Genomic DNA, 20,018 nt, shown 5'->3' with positions numbered 1-20,018 from the left:
TATGAATTATTTCAGTTTTTAAAGAGAAATACCCTCTAAATTTTATAAACATTTATGGTTTGCAAGTGAATGTTTACAAGTTCTATGTGTGTGTGTATATTTTACATCAATTTTTACCACTGGTATCTCATTCTGAGTAGATGTGGCATAAATCATGTATGTTCCTGAAATTTACTTTCTTCATTTTGTCTGTGGAATTGATAGAAGTGTAGGAAGATATCACAAGGAAAGGAGTAGGAAATATATTGGAGGCTTAGAACTCCACTAGTGTGCAAATGACTCTGCAGTACATTCATTTCTAATTTATTTTGAAGGCAAGTTTTCCTGTTAGCAAATCACATGCCTTTTTATGTGGTTGAATGTACTGTCAATGCTTCCTGCCCACCTTTTATGTCACTTTTCCTGATTCACCTTTATTCAATTCTTGTCTATTCATTACCATAGATGTTAGAACATAAGACTCATTCAGCTATAATTCATAAAGTAGTACCTTTATTTTTTAGTCGTCATTGGCTACGACCCTAATACAGTTGAAATCTGCTTTTTGAAAGTAAGTTTATATTTTGGAAAATGATGGTGATATAAAAAAACTAAAAGGTTTAAAATCTTTTAAGAAATTAAGTTTATTTGATATCATAGATTCAAAGATTAATATGTGCAAAAGTTTTGTGGTTCTCCTATGTATTCCTAAAGATTTATTCCTAAAAATATAATTGAAAAATCAAAACAGCTTTTGTATCTTTTGTTTCCTATTAAAATTATCATCTTAGGAAATGATTGTTTCATAGTCAATTATACTACATTATCCTTAAGCTATAAAGATAATCTGTTCTAATTTAATATCTGTTTCTTTCTTTTAGTTGATGACAGTGCAATTTTGGATTGTCAATTCAGTGACTTTTATCATATTCCTCCAACTGGTTTTGAAAAAATATTATTTGAACAGCAAATCTTCTGAATATACTTGCATTGAAAACTTCTTCTCCTTCTCTATCCCCCCAAAACCATTAACTACCATCTTAATAAAGCTTCACTTGATCTATAGGAAGTACATTCTCTGTTTTTAATAAATGTTTGTGAACTTATCTAAGGAACCAATAGATTAAACACAACAGCAGAATTGTGATTTAAAGGACAAGGTTGTGTTTCGTGATGTGAATATCTGCATTTTTGGACAATTTATATGTATAAATGGAAATTCACAGACAGTATTAAATGAAAATTTGTATGCTTGTGATGTTTAGGGAGGAAGTTTATTTCTTATGTGAGACACTTGATTTATGTCAGGGATAAAGTCAATTGTGATTTTATTCATTCTGAAATTTGTACCCTGTTTAAAAAAAAAAAGTATCTTGTCTGCAGTCCTATTATCTTCTTTTATAATATATCCTATTTGTGTACAGAATGAAGAGTGACAAATATTTAAAATTAACTGCTAGGTTTTTTCCAGCATGTCTTCAGTGTAAAAGTTGGCTCTTTTTCATAAATGTTAAATTTATGTTTAATTTGTATGTTTCACTGCTTTGTATTTGCTTTATGTAAGGAATAATAGAATTATATATTTTTAATGATTGTCAAACATTATGTTGAATGTGAAAAAGCAGAACTGAACACAAGAAATATTTATGAAGACCACCATGCTGTGTTATTCTACTCTCAGAGTAATTATGGATTGATCAGTGATGTAGTATACACTGGCAAAACACAATGGAAAATTATGACGCTTTACACTTGAATTGTAAATCATAGTATCCTTTTCTGGAATATTTTATTTAAATGTCTTGTTTTTCTTCAATGAACAATAAAATGAATAATGGTTAAGAAGAAATTCAGTATCACAACTCACTACTGAAAACATTCTTTTAAATTTAATTTAATTTAAAGTTATATATGCTGAACACAGTTTTTCCCTTATATACTAGAAGACATTTATCTGAGAATTTGGTATAGTTTGGTACAAGAGCATTCAATGAAGTCAAAGGATCTACATTCATATACTGCCTCTGTTACTCATTAGCTGGATAGTTTTGATGAAGTCATATAATTTCTCTGGTTTACAGTTTCCTCATCTGTCGAATGAAGGACTCTAATCTTATCTATTTATAGTAGAGGGAAGTGAGCCCTTCATCCTGCCACTTAGATTTTGCTTATTGCTTTTTAAGGCAAAATCACTGTAGTTTAGCAAACTAAATGCAGAGTAGGTTAAAAAAAAAAAAAAGTCACCTCCTTTGATTGTCTTTTGTCACAAATGAAGATATTGAGACTGAGAATGGTGGAAGTGGTTTGTTTGTGCTGGCCGCAGGTAGAGCCAAGAGTAGAACCCTACAGCAGAATGTTCTGGTGTCCAGATGATAGAGCAAGGGTTGGGGAACCTTTGGGATTCCAAAAGAACAGGTGTTTTGCTCTGACAAAGCAGGGGGGGAAAATTCTGCAAACACTTGCACAAACCACTTAATATAATCTAATGAAGCATTCCTGAAAGTTTATGATAGATGGTTTGATCCATTTGATAGGAAAATCTGGCAAAATGTTTATTCCTGTTAAGCTATTTAATACTATGGTGGCATTAGTAATTTGAGATTTTGAAATCTTAAATATTCCCTGAGAAGATTTATGAAGGAGTTGAACTGAACTCATTTAGTTCACATTATGTTAGTTTGTGACTTTGTATTAATATTCAGTTTCTTAAAAAATTTTAAATCTATACTTTTTATATCAGCTTATTCTTCAATACATCCCTTCCCTCTTTTTTATCCAGTGAAGCTGCCTTGTAACAAAGATTTTCTTTTTTTTCTTTCTTTTTTTTTTTTTTTTTTTTTTCCTTTTCCGAGGCTGGGGTTAAGTGACTTGCCCAGGTCACACAGCTAGGAAGTGTTAAGTGTCTGAGACCAGATTTGAACTTGGGTCCTCCTGAATTCAGGGCTGGTGCTCCATCCACTGCGCCACCTAGCTGCCCCTTAACAAAGATTTTAAAAGCAGTTCAGCAAAACTAAACATGTCAACTGTGTGTGACAGTTTTTGCAATCCATAATCCTTGCCACTGCAATGAAAGCAGCGCAAGGTAAAATCATTTTTCAAAGTAGTCTTAGCTTTCACTCACATAGTGTTTTATCTCTAGAAAGCTCATTTGCAGTCATGTCACTTGAGCCTACCAAAGCCCTTTTGATGTAGGTCACACAAGTAGTCACTTCTTAAAGAGACACTATGACACCCTAGTGATAGGCTTGTCCTGGACCACTTTGTGTTTATCTACATCTTCCCATCTGTATAATATTACAATTTTAAAATATTTATTACGTTATAATGTTACTCTGTTTAAAAAAAAAAAAGCAATTTTTTGAAAATTGCAGCCTTTTGAACAAATTCATTCCCTCAAAACTATTTTCCCCATACATGCTTTCTGGAAATTACACTATGTCTTTCTCAGCTTCATTCTTTATCTGGGAACATTTTTGGGATTAAAAATGAAACATGCCCTTAGATGAACAGAGAAATTAGTTTAGCAAAATCACATAACTAAAATATTTAGTGGTAATAGGAGATGTAAGTGCACATTCATTTTAGGAAATTAAAGTCAAAAGTTTGTTACAGTTATATGGGTGTTGAGTTCAATATATTTTTGTTGTCTATTATTCTGTCATGTTGTATAAAGAATATTTCATAAAAATCCATTTACCAAACTAATGTGGCTGTCTATACTATCTAAAATGAAACAGTTATATAGCATTTTAGAGCAAAAAATAACCTTAGGCAGGGGGATGGGAAGAACATTACTTGGAATCAGTTGCTTGAAGTCTGTGCTCTTTAATAATGCCATTTGTTATAGTGCTTGCAAAGTAGCTTTCACCTTGAGACTTCTAACAACCCTGGGAAGTAGGTATTATTATCCCCACTTTAAGGGCCAATTGAAGCAGACAATGGTTAAGTGATTGGCCCAAGATGCTGCTGCTGATAAGTATCTGAGGCTGGATTTTGAACTCAGGTTTTGATCTAGGTCCTGTGAATGCTCCCTAGCTACTCACTGAGTCAGCATCCACACAGCTCACTACCAATTCCAAATGGACTACCTACCATTCAGATACAATAATGGGACAAAACAATTTTGTTGTGGAATATCTGACAGGTTTTTTTCTTCTATACTCCCTGGAGAAAAGGATATGTATGGGATAATACTGGGTCCAGAACTACACCAAGCTCAAGGCTTGAGGCACTTATTAGCCAGCACTGTCTTATTCCATGCTCTCATATAATCAAGTTTCAAGCCCCCTAACTTTAAAGATATCCTTCTGTCTTCCAGCTCCCAGTTATTCATTTTCTCTCTCAAATCCAGAGCCATTTCTGGGGCTCCACAGCAAAGCATACCCTCCCCCACTCTCCTGATTCATAGTCACATAATTTAATCTTTTCTCCGAGTAACTCAATGCCACATACATCTATGGGTACAGTCACTACCCAAAATGGTGATTATCTGAATTTGCCTCAGCTCTTTGTGATTCAGGCAATTAATTACGAGATCATCAGTAATTTTGGAGATAGTTTCAGTGGAGTGATATAATAGGGAATCTCTTCCATTTAAACTTTGGGTGGAATACCTCTTCCCCCCCAAAACAAAACAAAACAAAACCCACTGACAAACCCCTTTGTTAAGCAAATACTTCCCTCCTTAGGCATAAATCATACCTCTGGTACACAGAGGTTTGTTGAATGTTTTGTCTTCTTGCATCTCAAGCATGGCCATATGTACATTAGTGGTATAGCAGTGGGAAATCTGACCCCTTGTATTTGTGATTAAGCATAATTAGAATAGAGTCTAGAGTATATGGAGAACAGGTTTCCTCAGCTTAGAGAGTGAATTATGTGGTCAGTGATTGAACATTATGAAGTAAGTGTATTAAGATGAGTTATAAGTGATGAGATGATAAGGGATAATATAGCATGGTTTTGAGACAATGGGAGTGATTTTGGGGTATATCCAGATATGGATGCCCAGTAGTTTTAGAGTGAGTATGGAGTCAGATTCCTGAAGAAGTAAGCTTAGAGTGAGCTTTGTATTAGGGCATTGTGCATGGTATGTGGACATGAGGTAGATATTGGTATGTTCTGGGGCTTTAAGTTTTAAATCTGGGTTTCAGTGGCCTCCCCATAACCAATATCATCTTTAGGTAAGTCAGGGTTTAATTTGAAGGGCTATTTTTTCCAACTACAGAATTACAGTTTGAAAATTAATGGCCCAGAAATCTTTGTGCCACTGAATTATTTGGAATATAACAAGATTTAAACCCAGCAAGATAGAATTCTGCTGAAGCACAACTGGCTGGAGATTTCATATAAAATTCAGCTTCTATACTAGATAATTACCTGAATAATTACTGCTTCTTTCTACTGTTTAAACCTAACAGTGGGATTCAAACAAAAAGAGTTAGTGTCCTGGGATAAAAATAGATTAATGTTGTTATTTCAAATAAACATAGTAACTTAATCTTTATAAATGACTTATGTTGTTAACATTGATTACCTCATGTTATCAGATGGCATATATATAATTCTCCTATTTCATATTTGCCCTAAAACTTGAAGAACCAAAATTATTAAAGATCAAAACTATGAATATTTTCCAAGAAGCTCCTACATTACAAGGAACCTACAAAAGGAAGAGTTTCTTCTCCAGTGCTTTACATTTATCTTATAATTAGTAAACAAAGACTCAAAAACTAAACTTAAAATTTTTCAAGAAAGACAACACAATTTTGTTTTTTCTCACAGTTTAGAAGTCAGGGCAGTTGGTTTGTAAGGGAAGGCAGTAATTCTAACAAAGACACCCTTGTATCTCAATGCTGTAAATACCTATAGATAAGAAATAAAGGAAGGAGAACCCTAACCAGAATTTCTGGCCTATTTTCTAGACTGGCCCATCATGCTGTGGGGGTTGTCACATGAGACAAGAGAGTGGGACCTTTATGGATAGACATTGTAGCCTCAGGGGGCCTAGTCATTGAAGTGACTTTCCGTCTGGGTTTTATTCTGCTGGGGTGGGTGCATCTGTAGGAACAGTTCTGTGTGCCAGAGTGTGTGATAGAGGCATTTGTAATCCTAGGCACTCTAAAGAGCAATGCAATGAGGTCACTGTGTCATAAAGCCATCCATGGCTGCATTATGACAGCCCTTCTGAGCCCTTCTTTGTTCTTTCAGATACTTTCATCAGAGATCATGGGATCCTGACTCTAATACCTCCATTTTGGTCTCTAACTCTCTTCCCATCCCAGATTTCTAGAAAGACCTGAAAGAAGTAGTATAAAGGCTAGATGAACGGCTAAGGAATTGCAGGGATTGCTCATTCATATTGTGGTAAAACAGTAATAGGTTACCATGGTGACTTCACTGCACTATACCTTTTGATGAGGAAGTGTTTCTAGTATCCAAGTCTGCCATTGTTTTTCCTGTCTTCATTCCAGGACTTCATGGGGCATTATGACCCAATGTGACTTTAACATGACCTGCCATACATGGGCTTTACCATGGACATGTTGGGGAAAACTCCCCTAGATCGGGCACTTTTCTAATGGAGAGTTACATAACGGGGGAGTGACATGGCATTTATAGCAGAACTGCTAGTCATTTGAAAATAGCAACATCACAAACAAGTTTGGCTATTTCCATTATGAGTCTCACAGATGGTCTTTGCCATACTCCAGACATCTCTCATCAATGTGAATATTCTCTCTGAGAAGGCAGATTACAGTCCATTCACATTCAGCTATCCCGTGTGATTCTTGTTCATGTCCTCCTATGGATTTGCTACATCAAGACGGGAGATTCCTAGCGGTCCTTGACTTTGCATGGATACAAACTGAGCATGAAGGCTATCCATGTTGGATCAGTGTCACCCCCACTAGGAGTATGATTGAGGCAGGGTCTCTCCCCGGCTTTCTCTAGGAAGGGCAGGCTTTAGAAGGAGAATATCCCTCCACAATCCAGAAGACTGAACAGTTGATCTATAAAGTGTTTTGTTATTACAATAGTTTGCCAGTTCCTTCCTCAACTCACTTTATAATTGAGAAAATGAAGGCAAACAGGGTTAAGTGATTTGCCCAGAATCACACACCTACTAAATACCTTAAGGCCAGATTTGAACTCATGAGGATGAGTCTTCTTGATTCCAAGCCCAGCACTCCACCCACTTCACCATTTAGCTGCCTGATACATGAAGTAAATAGTCTTAAGGATCAACTGGTGCAATCCTACCTGAAACTTAAGAAATAAAATAATAACAAAACAATTTCTGAATTTTTTAAATGATATCAGGAAAATGAAAGCCTATTTTTTGAAGTTTCTAGAACAAGAAATTTGAACGAGTCTTTGACCATAGAACAATGTAAGCAACAAACAGGTATATCCAGCAAAGAAGACAGCTCCTAATTTGAAGAAATGTCCAGATGGCCTCATAACTCTTACATGAGACATTGCCACTGGTAGACAACAAAAATTATGGCCTTCTCTTGCCTGGAAATTTATTTTTGCCTTTTACTTTTATATATTCAAATCCATCATGTAAAAACCCTTCTCCATTTCAAAGTCTGGAATGATTATTAAAACTGAATTTACCAATAAGTTGGTCCTTTGTTGAGTTTTTTTTTCTGTGTGTATATGTGTGCTCCAATATATACAGATTCCTGAGTCAATAAATTTGCAAAATGAGAATTCTAAATTTTCTTATCACATGAAAGAAGAGCTGTTTGCCAAACAAAATAATCCAAATAAAAATCTTGACCATGAATACCAAGTTGATCCCTTCTTTGAGGAAGCATTTGCCTTCAGCTTTCAGCTTATCAACATGTTATATATACAATGCACCTTTCAAAAGGATTGACAATACTTCCCACCATATTGCTGATCATAAGCTTAAATTCAACCAAGTTTGAAAGTGTTCACACTGTGACAAACTTCAAACCAAAATGGATCTGAATGTGCTTAATGGGAGAATGAAGTCCAATGAGAACTAAGACCAATCAAGACTATATGATTAATGCATATTACTACTTTTTTGGCAAAGGATGTGGTATTTCCCTGTCTCCTTGAGAGCAACAGCTCTGTTCTTAGGTATATTTTTAAGTGTTTTATCTTCAAGAATATCCCTGGTCATTTCTTATTTATCCATAATAATGGGAAATAGGGATAGTGAGACTATGGTATTTGAAATTCAATGAAAACATAAAACTTATTTTGCACAACTTCTTTCCTAAACGTTCTACTAGAGTTGCTTACTACCACCCAGATTATCTTTTGTATTCACCCTTGTTTTCTTCCCAAGTCACTATCTTAATGTAACAACCAGAGTCTCATTTCACAACGGTACCCCATATACTTTGTGGAGAAACATTCACTCAAAACCATAATTTGAAAGCTTGTGCTGATATGTTTATTTTTACCGAGTCAACAGTGCCTCTCTATATCATCCTGTTTCTATTTTCAAACAATGATTTTCCCCCCTACCCCAAATCTTGGCAAGTGAACTAAGTGGCCTAAAGCACCATCATAGTGTTTAAGTGATGTTCTCCATATCTATCTTTTCAGTTTTTTACTATAAAAAAAGTTAGGAAATAAATTGTGTTATGTAGCACATATGGATCTGAAATCAAATTTGTGTTTGCTTGCCAGGAAAAATTCTCTAGATCCATAATTCACCTCATCAATTTCCCCTTTTCTTTTACTGTCCATAGCCCTTATAAACATCACAGCAAATTTCTGACTTGCCATGTTTGCTCAAGTCCTGTAGGGATGGGAAGGTGCTTATATTGTTCTCACTAGTTAGTGTTATACTTTCATGAGATCTCATAGTCCAATAAAGGGTTTGAGTCTAGTCTGACACTTTCTAGTTATGTAACTCTAATCATATTATTTTGGTTCTGTTTATTTGTAAAATGAGTTTCACCTTTTAATCTGTGATTCCAAATCACTCTACCTATCCTCATACATATGAAGTCATGTAAAACATTTCTACATTAATCACATTTTTTAAAAAGCAGGAACAGTAAAAGAAAAAAATATGCTTCAATCTGTACTCTGAAACTATCCATTCTCTATCTGGATAGCATTTTTTGAGTCCTTTTAAGTTTTGCTCTCCTCACTTAATGATGTGGTAACCTAGAGGAGAATTTATCCCATTTATGCATAGGGATATGCTGTTCTCTTATTTGCCTTGATAACTGATTAAATATATATTTTAAAAATTACTGATGATCTCTTAATTAATTGCCTGAATCACAAAGAGCTGAGGCAAATTCAGATAATCACCATTTTGGGTAGTGACTGAACCCATAGATGTATGTGGCATTGAGTTACTCAGAGAAAAGATTAAATTATGTGACTATGAATCAGGAGAGTGGGGGAGGGTATGCTTTGCTGTGGAGCCCCGGAAATGGCTCTGGATTTGAGAGAGAAAATGAATAACTGGGAGCTGGAAGACAGAAGGATATCTTTGCCAATTCCAGGCCCCTGTCTCTTTATCTATAAATAGGAATAATAATCCCTACATTTCCCCCTTTATAGGGTTCTGTAAAGAAGGCTCTTTGAAAATTGAAAATTCTATTTCTAGAATCCTGATTATATGTATGTATACGTACATATATAAACATGTATATACATATATACACCTACACAAACAAATAGCCCGTCACCTGATAGAATGTAATCTCCTTGCAGGCAGGGATTGTGTGATTGTTTCATTCTTTATATTTGTATCCTAGTACCTCACACAATACCTTGCACATGTTATTCAGTTTATTTTAATCATGGACTTACTTTTCTTTATCCCCTCTGGGTTTTCTTGGCAAAAATATTGAGTGGTTTGCTATTTCCTTCTCTAGCTCATTTTACAGACAAAAAAACGGGCAAATGACTCTCCCAGGATCACACAGTTAGTGTCTAAGGCCAGATTTGCGCTCAGGAAGATGAATCTTCCAGCACTCTCCACTGTGTCACTTTGTTGCCCCCAACACATACATGTTACTTAATAAATGCTGGTTTATTGATTGATAAGATCTCATTTGCCTGTATTTCCTGTGTGAGATGGTCTAACCCATCCAGAGAAATAGGAAAGGTCAAAGCAAGGGGAAAAGCAACTGGAGAAGAGTATTTAGTTTTGTAGATAATGGTGCTTTTGCTACATTATTTGATGTTTCTCTGAGAAAGGAATCTGAATAGAGGCTATGGAATCATCATGGTTTTGTCAATTATGGTCAATGTACAGTGTCATTGTGCAGGTAATAAAGCAGATTGACAACACTGAGGATAATCACTGTTAACATGATTTTTACTTTATTGAGTTTCAAGCCCTTTAACTGTTATTAAAACAATAAATCTTTGATATATTTTCCTCAAGGTAAAAAAGAGGGGGAGGGGAGGAAGGAGGAAAAGCAACACTGCACACTGATAGCCCTGAGGTTTCAGGGAAGGGGGTGCATGAATCTATGACTGCAGAGATTTTGCTTCTACTAAATGTCAGTGCAGGTCAACCAATGGCAGCGAAAGGCCCCAAACACCTTGCTTCCTATGGCCCAGACTGACTATAGTATTTGTTGGGGATTTAATGCTGCTGTCTGACCATAAGTCCAAGCCACTGAACATCCTAAAGTGTCTAATTCAGTCCATTTACTTGCAACAGAAATCGTCTCCAGCCTAGGGTATTGGACAAATTGTTTCATACATGCATATATATATGCACGCACACACCTGCTCATATGTATGTACACATATACAAAAAACAAATTTATTATATAGAAAACAAAAAAAAAGTTTAGAAGGCAATACGGAGAAATTTTGTTTAATATATACTTTTAAAAATATATAGCACATTAATGGTTTCATTTATAATTCATTTTTTGTTTTTTATATATTAGAATATTTATGTTCATTAATGTTCATTTAGCTCATGATAAAAATTTTGAAAAAAAAGTTAATTGATTCAGGGTGTATATATATATATATATATATATATATATATATATATATATATATATATATATATATAAACATACATATAAGTGTATATGTACAGTGGGGGGTAGTCTATATGTATGGATTGCATACATCTGTTTGTGTATTTTGTATATACATTATCCCCAATACAATATTCCCTTTTAAGTAAATTGTGTTATTATAAACTTCTTAAAATTTAAAAATTTAAATTAACATAAAAGCACTAAATTAACAAGTATTAATATATTGTGAATATATGTATATATGTACATATTTATATAGTGTATATATATTTTTTTATTATATCCATTTATCTATCTAGATATCTCTCAAGAGAGCAAAGGATAGTATGAGTAGCTGAATGTTTTTTTTTTTTTTTGTTCTTTGTATATTAGAATATTTGTGTCCATTAATGATTATTAATTTAGTTCATGATAAAAAATTTGAAAAAAAAGTTCTTAGATTCAGGGTGGAATATGTGTGTGTGTGTGTGTGTGTGTGTGTGTGTGTGTGTGTTTATGTGAGAGGTAGTCTATATGTATGGATTGCATAAATTTGTTTGTGTATTTTATATATACACTTCCCCCCAATACAATTAACAATTTAAATACATTGTGTTTTTATTATAAGCTTGAATTAAAAACATTAAAATTTGTTAAATTAAAAATCATCAATATATTGTGAATATATGTTTGTGTATATACACATATGTATGTGTGTGCATATATTTTTTTATATCCATCTATTTAGATATTTCCCAAGATAGTAAAGGGTAATGAGTAGTTGCATTTGTTAGTTATTTTACTAGTATAAGGTACTCTGATGAGGAAGTTTTCTCTATCAAATAAATGCATGTAGACACTCTCTTAGAAAGTTGCCCAGAGTATTGAAAGACCAAGTGACTTATCTAGAGTCACACAATCTGAGGCAGAGGTAGGACTGGAACCTGGAATTCAGGCCTGACTGTCTCCAAAGTGAGTTCTGTACCCACTATGTCATGCTGCCTAGTAAGGGTGAGAGGGAGATAGAGTGATAGAAGAAGGGAGTGGGAGAGGAGGAGGAGGAGGAGGAAAGGGAAAGTGGAGAAGAAAGAGGGAGACAGAAGAGACAAACAGACAGCATGTGGCAGACAGACAGAGAACATGTTTTTTCCCCCTCTTAAGGGAGTAAAAGAAAGTTGCCTAGCTCAGAGAAATGAGTACAAATCAGTACAGACTAAACCTGGCTGAACAACTCACTGACAGAAAGTGGGTCCAAATAATTTACATTTCAAATAAAAAGGAATAAGTAAAATGGGTTTGCAGTGGGAGCAGGGACAAGGACTTGAGGTGCATGATAAAAACTTTGTGTTCCCAATTTGTGCCAAATACTTTTTTGTCTGAGTCGGGAGACTCATCAAGGACTGGTTCTTTCAGTACTGAGCTGTTCAGAAAATGGAATGGTTATTTTGAGATGTGCAGCCTTATTAGCAGGACCAAATGGAAAAGAATTTGGGCTTCACTTTCTCACTTCTCAAACATGTTCTTCAGTACTGGAAGTGTGAAAAGTCCTCAGATGAACAAAGAGGTCATGATGACGCATAAGCCTGGCCCTTTTTTGTGTGACTTAAAAAGACTTCTTTGAAGTTAGAAAAGCAAAGGGAAAAGACAGAATGGCTGGCCCACTGGTGCTGATGAAGCAAGGCCTGCAAGCCTAGAAACTCCAAGGAGGCATATCTGGGCTCAGGTTAGCTTAGGGTCATTGAACCCAAGCTGGACCTGGCAGATCATCCAGTCTAATCTCTCATCTTACAGAAGGAAAAAGGGAAGCCCATCCAGGCAGTTTCAGAAAAGTGATTTGAACTCGGGTTCTCTGACTGTAGAGCAAGGACTCTTACATTGTATCATTCTGCCTCATCTGCCATACCACAACTCAGGTGCTTTGTCTCCAAATCTAGCAAACTTTCCATTGCTCTATGACAAAAACTGGTTTGACATCCCGTATGGGATCTTATAATTGAATATGGGGGTTGTGAAATGATGACTTAGCAGTAAATATTTGATTTGTATGTCTATTTTATATACCTGTATACTTGGGATCATGTAAAAATTTCTTAGGTGAAAAGGGGTCACAAATGGAAAAAATTTAAGAAGTCCCGCTCTATGCAACCTTTTAACAACCAGAGCTATTCAAGAATGGAATGGATTTCCTCAAGTTGTAATGATTTCCCTGTCGCTGGAGATATTCCAGTGGAGACTACACATCTACTTTTGGTGACATCTCAGGTCTAGCGTGGCTGAGATGAGTTCAGAACATCCCTTCAAAGTCTAAGATGATTAAGTTTCCCTTCAAAAAAAGTTCAAAATTATTCTCTTCCAGATGGAAATTATATCATGTGGGACATCAAGATCAGTTCCACTCAAACAAGCATTGATTAAGCACCTACTACTTGCAGTATGAGTAGGAATGAAAGTATTTCAGTTTGACAGTTTCTCTTTATAGGAAATCATTTATAGGACAGTGGTCCTTTGGGTTGGCTGCTGAGAGGTGATGATAAAATATTTTCTTGAAGCAACTCAGGCTTTTTCTGCCTGATTGGTTCCAGTAAGGAAAACATGCCGTTAACCTTTTGATGAGGAATGGCCTAAGACCCTCATCACCTAGACCTCCCTGTGGCTTATGAATATGGGCCTCTCTTCTTTCCCTCTTTGGTTTGTCCTTTCCCTACTAAAAAAATATTACATCAGGCGGAATCCTTGAGCTAAAAATCTAGGGAATTCTTTCTTTCTTCAATGTTATTGGCTCACATCCTCAGTCTGGTGTGTTCTCTCCAATATTTATTGCTAATTACAGTTAGTACCTTCCTTATATCATCAATACCCTCCAGTGACTAATGACCCAGAGTCATTTAACCAATTAACACCAATTAGTTTAATTGATTAACATTAATTAGAGTTTACAAGAAGTTACAATTATTTCCTCCAATAGCAGTTCTGCATGCTCTTCTCCTGTTACACTCTAGCACTATTATAAATATCACTAACAAAATATCACTTAGCTGCTCATTTGTAGATATTTCTAGGAGAGATCTCCCATCTTTGGCTCATTAAAAGTTTTACAAGTTTATAAAATGTTTACAACAAAATGTCTTTATAAATTAGAGGGAAACTAACCTTTTCCTCCTTCATATCATACTCCTAGCCAGTAGGGCTGAGACATCAGAAGATGGCAAGGTTCAAGTGGTAGAGGCTTTAGGCATTGTATTACATTATAATTTAGATTGAGAAACATTCTAAGATATACAGAGAATGAGCTATACTTATATGTTTTCTGATCAACAAGCTGACAATACATCATCTACTTATTTAGTAGTACAATGGAATTTACATTATAGCTGCATCTTAGAGAAAGAAGGGAGGGAGGGAGGGGGGAAGAGAGAGAGAGAGAGAGAGAGAGAGAGAGAGAGAGAGAGAGAGAGAGAGAGAGAGAGAGAGAGAGAGAGAGAGAGAGAGAGAGAGAGAGAGAAGGAGACAGAGACAGAGAGAGAGAGAGAGAGAGAGAGAGGAGAGAGGAGAAGGGAGAGGGAGGGACAGAGGAAGAGGGGGGAGAGAGGAGAGGGGGGAGAGAGAGAGAGAGAGAGAGAGAGAGAGAGAGAGAGAGAGAGAGAGAGAGAGAGAGAGAGAGAAAGAAAGTATTTACCATAAATATTATGATTTCATTGGCGTAGGGAACTCCCTTCTACTAATCTCTAAAACGATGAGTTTCAGACAGCTGCCTACAGTACTCCAAGCTCAAGTGATTTTGCCTACAGTAATGAAGCCAGAATGTGTCCCTCCTTCTCTCTCTCTCTCCCTCCTTCCTTCCTTCCTCACTCCCTCCTTTTCCCTCCCTCCCTCCTTTTTTCTCCCTTCTCCTTTTTCCTTCCTCCTTCCTTTTTCCCCTGCTTTCCTTCCTTCCTTCTCTCTCTCTCTCCCTTTCTCTTTCTCTCCCTCTATTCCACATATAGGGTATCATATCTTATCTACAGATGCTTTTTAAAAGATTATTTTATTTTTTTCAGACTTTCTTGAATCTTCTCAAGATATCTTAAATAGTGGTTGGTTTGTTTCTTAAGGATCATTAAACCAAAACCACTCTTGATTCTCAGTGATTGGCCACCTAGGTCCCAGGTCAAACCCTATTTGGTCATAGTTTGGGTCCTGATTGACTCAGATTAATTGTAAATAGCAGTCACTTCTGCTCTGGCTAGAAACCCTGAGGGTCTTTCCCCTCCCAGATTTATTTATTTAGATTTTTTGTTTGTTTGTTTTGGACTAGGGGAAAGAGGAATTCTTTGCCTCAATTTCTACCTAGCCTTAATCATTGGATGAGTGTGGTCTCAGTCAAACTGAGACCTGTTAAAGACCTTAGTTTAGAAAGGCTGAGGTCTCCCATTTCATCCAGGGCCATTTCTATTCATCCTAATCTATATCTGACTACTGGATCCAGATGACTCTAAAGAGGAAAGTTAGACAGGTGACTTTGCACAGCCCTTCTTCCCATAAATCCATTTCACTTGCATGTCATGACATCACCTTTCTGATGCTTTGGTCAACTTCAAGAAGAACAAGCAACAATAACAACAAGTAGCCATCTTCCAATTGACAAGTACTTACCCAATTTCCATTTATTTGACTCCATAAAAAAAGCTGCCATAAACATACATGTGTACATGAGGATCCTTTTCTTCTTCCTTTGACTATTTGGAAGGATAGACCTGGTGGGTATATCACTGAGTCAAAAGATATTCATAATTTAATGGGTTTTTTGGGCATAGTTATAAATTGCTTTCTAGAATGACTAGATGGATTAATAGTTCCAATAATAGCACAACAATATACCTATTTTCCACAGCCCATCGAGGATTCATCAGTTTCATTTTTTGCCATCTTTGCCAATCTGATGGTTATGAGGTGAAAAAAATCTCAGTTTTTTAATGTTTATTTCTCTAATTAGTAGTGATTTAGAGCATTTTTAAAAATCTGGCTATTGATAATTAATATACATTAATACATTAAACGTTGAAGGGGATGTGGGAAAACTGAGACATTAATGCATTGTTGGTGGAGTTGTGAAATGATCCAACCATTCTGGAGAACAATCTGGAACTATGCCCAAAAGGCTATAAAACTGTGCCTGCCCTTTGACCCAGCATTGCCATTGGTCTGCATCCCAAAGAAATGATAAAGGAGGGGAAAAGATCCACATGAGCAAAAATGTTTGTAGCAGCTCTTTTTGTGGCAGCAAAGAATTGGAAAAGTAGTGGATGCCCATCAATTGGGGAATGGTTTAATAAGCTGTGGTACATGAAAGTAATGGAATATTATTGTTCTATTAAAAAATGATGAACAAGCTGATTATAAAAAGGCCTGGAAAGATTTACATGAACTGATGCTGAGCAAAACAAGCAGAACCAGAAATACATTGTACACAATAACAGCAAGAATGTGTGATGATCAACTACGAAAGGCTTGGTTCTTCTTAGCAGTTCAGTGATTCAAAGCAATCCTAATAAAGTTTGGACAGAAAATGCCATCTGCATCCATAAAAAGAACTAAGGCAACTGAATGCAAATCAACATGTTTTATGTTCACTTCCTTTTTCTGTTTTTGTTGTTGTTATTGTTGTTGTTTTATCTTTCTCATGGTTTTTCCTTTTTGCTCTGATTTTTCTCTTCCAATATAATTCATAAAACAATGTGTATTAAAAATAAACTAAAAAAAACAAACAAAACGTTTGAGTTCCAAATTCTTTCCCTTTCTCCCTCCCAACCCCAAATGAGAAGGCAGATGTGAACTTATGCCAAATATTTCCATAAAAATCATGTTGTGAAAGAAAATATAGATTTCAATTCCCAGAAAAAAACCCTGAAGAAATTTTTTTTTTAAAAGTACTCTTCAATCTGTTCACAATCAGTTCTTTCTCTAGGTATGGATAGTTATATTTTCCAGATATATCTTACTTTCATATTATCTTAAAATGAGACTTATTAGAGAAACTTGCTGCAAAAATTTCCCCCCCCCACTTCCTATTTCTCATTTCTTCCTATTTCTCTTTCTATTTCTTCTCATTTTAGCTGTATTGATTTTGTTTGTGCAAAACATTTTCAATGTTATATTATCAGAGTGTCCATTTCTTTAAACAAAATTTGATTTTCTCTTTATCTTGTTTGTTCATGAGATCTTCCCTTATCCTGGATCTAATAAATAATTTTTAAAAATTTGCTCCTCTAATTTGTTTGTGATATTATTCTTTATGTTTAAGTCAGGTATCCATAAGGAATTTGCTTTTGAAATATTGGTCTGTACCTTATTTCAACAAGATGGCCTTCTAGTTTTCCTACCAATTTTTGTGGTAGAGTTCTTGCCCCAATAATAGTGAGTTTTTGGCTTATCAAAAACTAGGTTACCATGGTTATTTGCTTCTGTATATCATGAACCTAATCTGATCAACATCTCTTCTTTCTTGTTGTTGTTGTTGCTTAGTTATTCAGTCCTGTCCATGTCCAACTCTTTATGACCCCATGTGTAGTTTTCTTGGTAAAGATACTGGAGTAATTTGCCATTTTCTTCTCCAGTGCATTAAGGCAAACAGATTACATGACTTACCCAGGATCATACAATTAGTGAGTGTCTGATGTTGGATTTGAATTCAGGACTTCCTGATTCCAGCCCCAGCACTCTATCAACTGAGCCATTTAACTGCTTCTCTGTTTCTTAACCCAGTACCAAATTGTTTTGATGGTTATGACTTTACAGTATAATTTGAGATCTGGTTCTGCTAGGTTCCTTGACATGCTGTAACTATAAATTTTTTTTTTCAAACTGTGTAAATTAATTCTTTGGGGCAGTGCGATTGCTATGGCATTAAACAAATGAATTGATTTAGGTAGTATTGTCATTTTTATTATATTGGCTCAGTTTACTCACAAACAATGTTTCTCTAATTTTTTAGAGGTCTATTTGTATGTAGAATGTTTTGTAATGTTGTGTTTCCTGTTGTGGCAAATAGACTTCCAAATATTTTATATTTTGTCATAATTTTAAATTAAATTTCCTTTCCTATTTGATATTATTGGTAATATACAGAAATGTTGATTTATGTAGATTTATTTTATATCTTTCAAGTTTGCTAAAGGTATTCATTGCTTCAATGTGTTTTTAGTTGACTCTCTAGGATTCTCTAAGTGAATTATATTTAAAAAGTGATCATTTTATTTCTTATCTGTCTATGCTTATTCCCTCAATTTCTTTTACTTGTCTTATTGCTATATTGAGTATTTCTAGCACCACATCAAATAGTAATGGTGATAATGGGCATTCTTTCTTATTGGAAAAGCCTCTAACCTATTCCCCATTATAGATGACACCAGCTCTTGGTTTTAGATAGATATTACTTATAATATTTAAGAAAGATCTCCTTATATTGTACTTTCTTTCATTTTTAAAAACAGGAATAATGCTATAACTTGTCAAAAGTCTTTTTAAAACATTTATTGATATAATCAAATGATTTTTGCTGCTTTTGTTATTTATGTGGTCAATTTTGCTTACACCATCCCCAACAAAAAAAAAAAATAATAATGTGACCTTATGATAACAAGGGAACATTTTTCATTGCCCACAATAGTTGACTCCTGGCTTAATTTTGTTCCCATAATATTTGAGGCAAGAAATCTACTTCTTGTTTACTAGGGAATGTCCAAGGATGTCAGAAAACTAGGAAATGTGTGTCTGGACATAGGCATTGCATCAAGCAGGGGCTTGCTTAAAGAAGAAGAAAGAGGTGGAAAAAAGGTACAATGATGATAATAGGGTATTTTTGCCAGTTTTGCCAGCTATGGAAACTATACTAAAGATATCAGGAAACAGAAAAGTCCAATGTCCTGGGACATGGTTTGCTAGGTAAAAGATTACAGCTCAGATGTGACATAGTGACTGTCTGGAAATTGTGGAGAGGGTCTCAGAAGACCAGCTTCATTAGAGATAGCTCAGTATCAGCACCCTGGTGAATCCTGGCACCCCAGAATTTCTTGGAGGGATTGACACTCTCTACCTAAGATTTTATCCTTGGATATGTTTTACTTTCTTATTTTCCCTAGTGACTCTCTTAGTAGCATATGAACTATCCTCCAGGAAGATGTATCATTTTGAGTATGTGGAGAGAAATAGGAATGATGTTGTTGTCCATTTATCCATTTATCCATTTATTTTCTTTCAGTCACTTTGTTATTTTGTCTCAGGGGAATATTCTTTGGTGTGTGACCCTCACATGGCCTGTGAATAGAAAATGTGAACTAGGGCAAGGTCTTGAGCCATATTTTCATGTTTCAGATGATCTCAAACATTTTACTGACCCAAGGGGTACAGGGCCAAGAAAAGGCTCCGGTTATGTTAGGCTACACTTATAAAAGTATAGTGCCCAGAATAGGGGAGGTTACAGTCCTGTTGTATTCTTCCCTACTTTCTTTTTCTCTAATCCATTTTGTATCAAATGATCTTCTGAATGTACCATTTTGATCACAGGGTTCCTTTATACAAAACCTTTCATTGTCCTTTTCCCCACTCTGCTCTCCCACACACCAAATAAAGTATGAAGTACTGATTTTGACATTTAAATTCTTCCAAAATCTAGTCTTAGCTTACCTTTCCAGTCTTATCACATGTTATTTTCTTTCATATGCTCTATGTTCTAGCCAAATTGGATTACTCTCCTTTTCTCCTTTTGCCCTCCATTGTCCCACTTTCTGTAACCTCCATTATTGCTTTGCTTTTCACCATCTCTTTCCCAGTTTCAATTCTTCCTGTTGATTTGTATTCCTTCCTCCCAAGTCCAGCTCAGGGACCATGACCTTTAAGATTCCATATGGTTGATTTGTCATTTCAGTTATGTCCAATTCTTCATGACCACATTTGGGGTTTTCTTGGCTGGGATACTGGAGTATTGTGTTTGTTTTTTTCCATTTCCTTCTACACTTCATTTTACAGATGAGAAAACTGAGGCAAACAGGGTTTTAAATAACTTTC

General features: G+C 35.4%; 1 protein-coding gene across 3 annotated transcripts in view; it reads left to right on the top strand.

Annotated features, from left to right (window-relative positions):
* The window catches only part of SPRYD7 (SPRY domain containing 7), a 53,988-nt gene that overhangs the window by 24,533 nt on the left and 9,437 nt on the right, over positions 1 to 20,018 (top strand). Inside the window, exon 5 of one of the 3 annotated variants that reach the window (XM_074304772.1) lies at positions 861 to 1,828. The exons of 1 other annotated variant lie outside the window; for it this stretch is intronic. In XM_074304772.1, coding sequence (XP_074160873.1) covers positions 861 to 958 — 98 coding nt within the window. In that variant the 3' untranslated portion in view covers positions 959 to 1,828. Of the gene's footprint in view, positions 1 to 821; positions 1,829 to 20,018 lie in introns of those variants that run through there. One more of the 3 variants, XM_074304773.1, reaches the window with a different exon arrangement.

Source organism: Sminthopsis crassicaudata, chromosome 3 (genome assembly GCF_048593235.1).
Source record: "Sminthopsis crassicaudata isolate SCR6 chromosome 3, ASM4859323v1, whole genome shotgun sequence".
Taxonomy (NCBI): Eukaryota; Metazoa; Chordata; class Mammalia; order Dasyuromorphia; family Dasyuridae; genus Sminthopsis; species Sminthopsis crassicaudata.
Note: the sequence above shows the minus strand (reverse complement) of the source record. Positions and strands in the feature narration are given on the sequence as shown.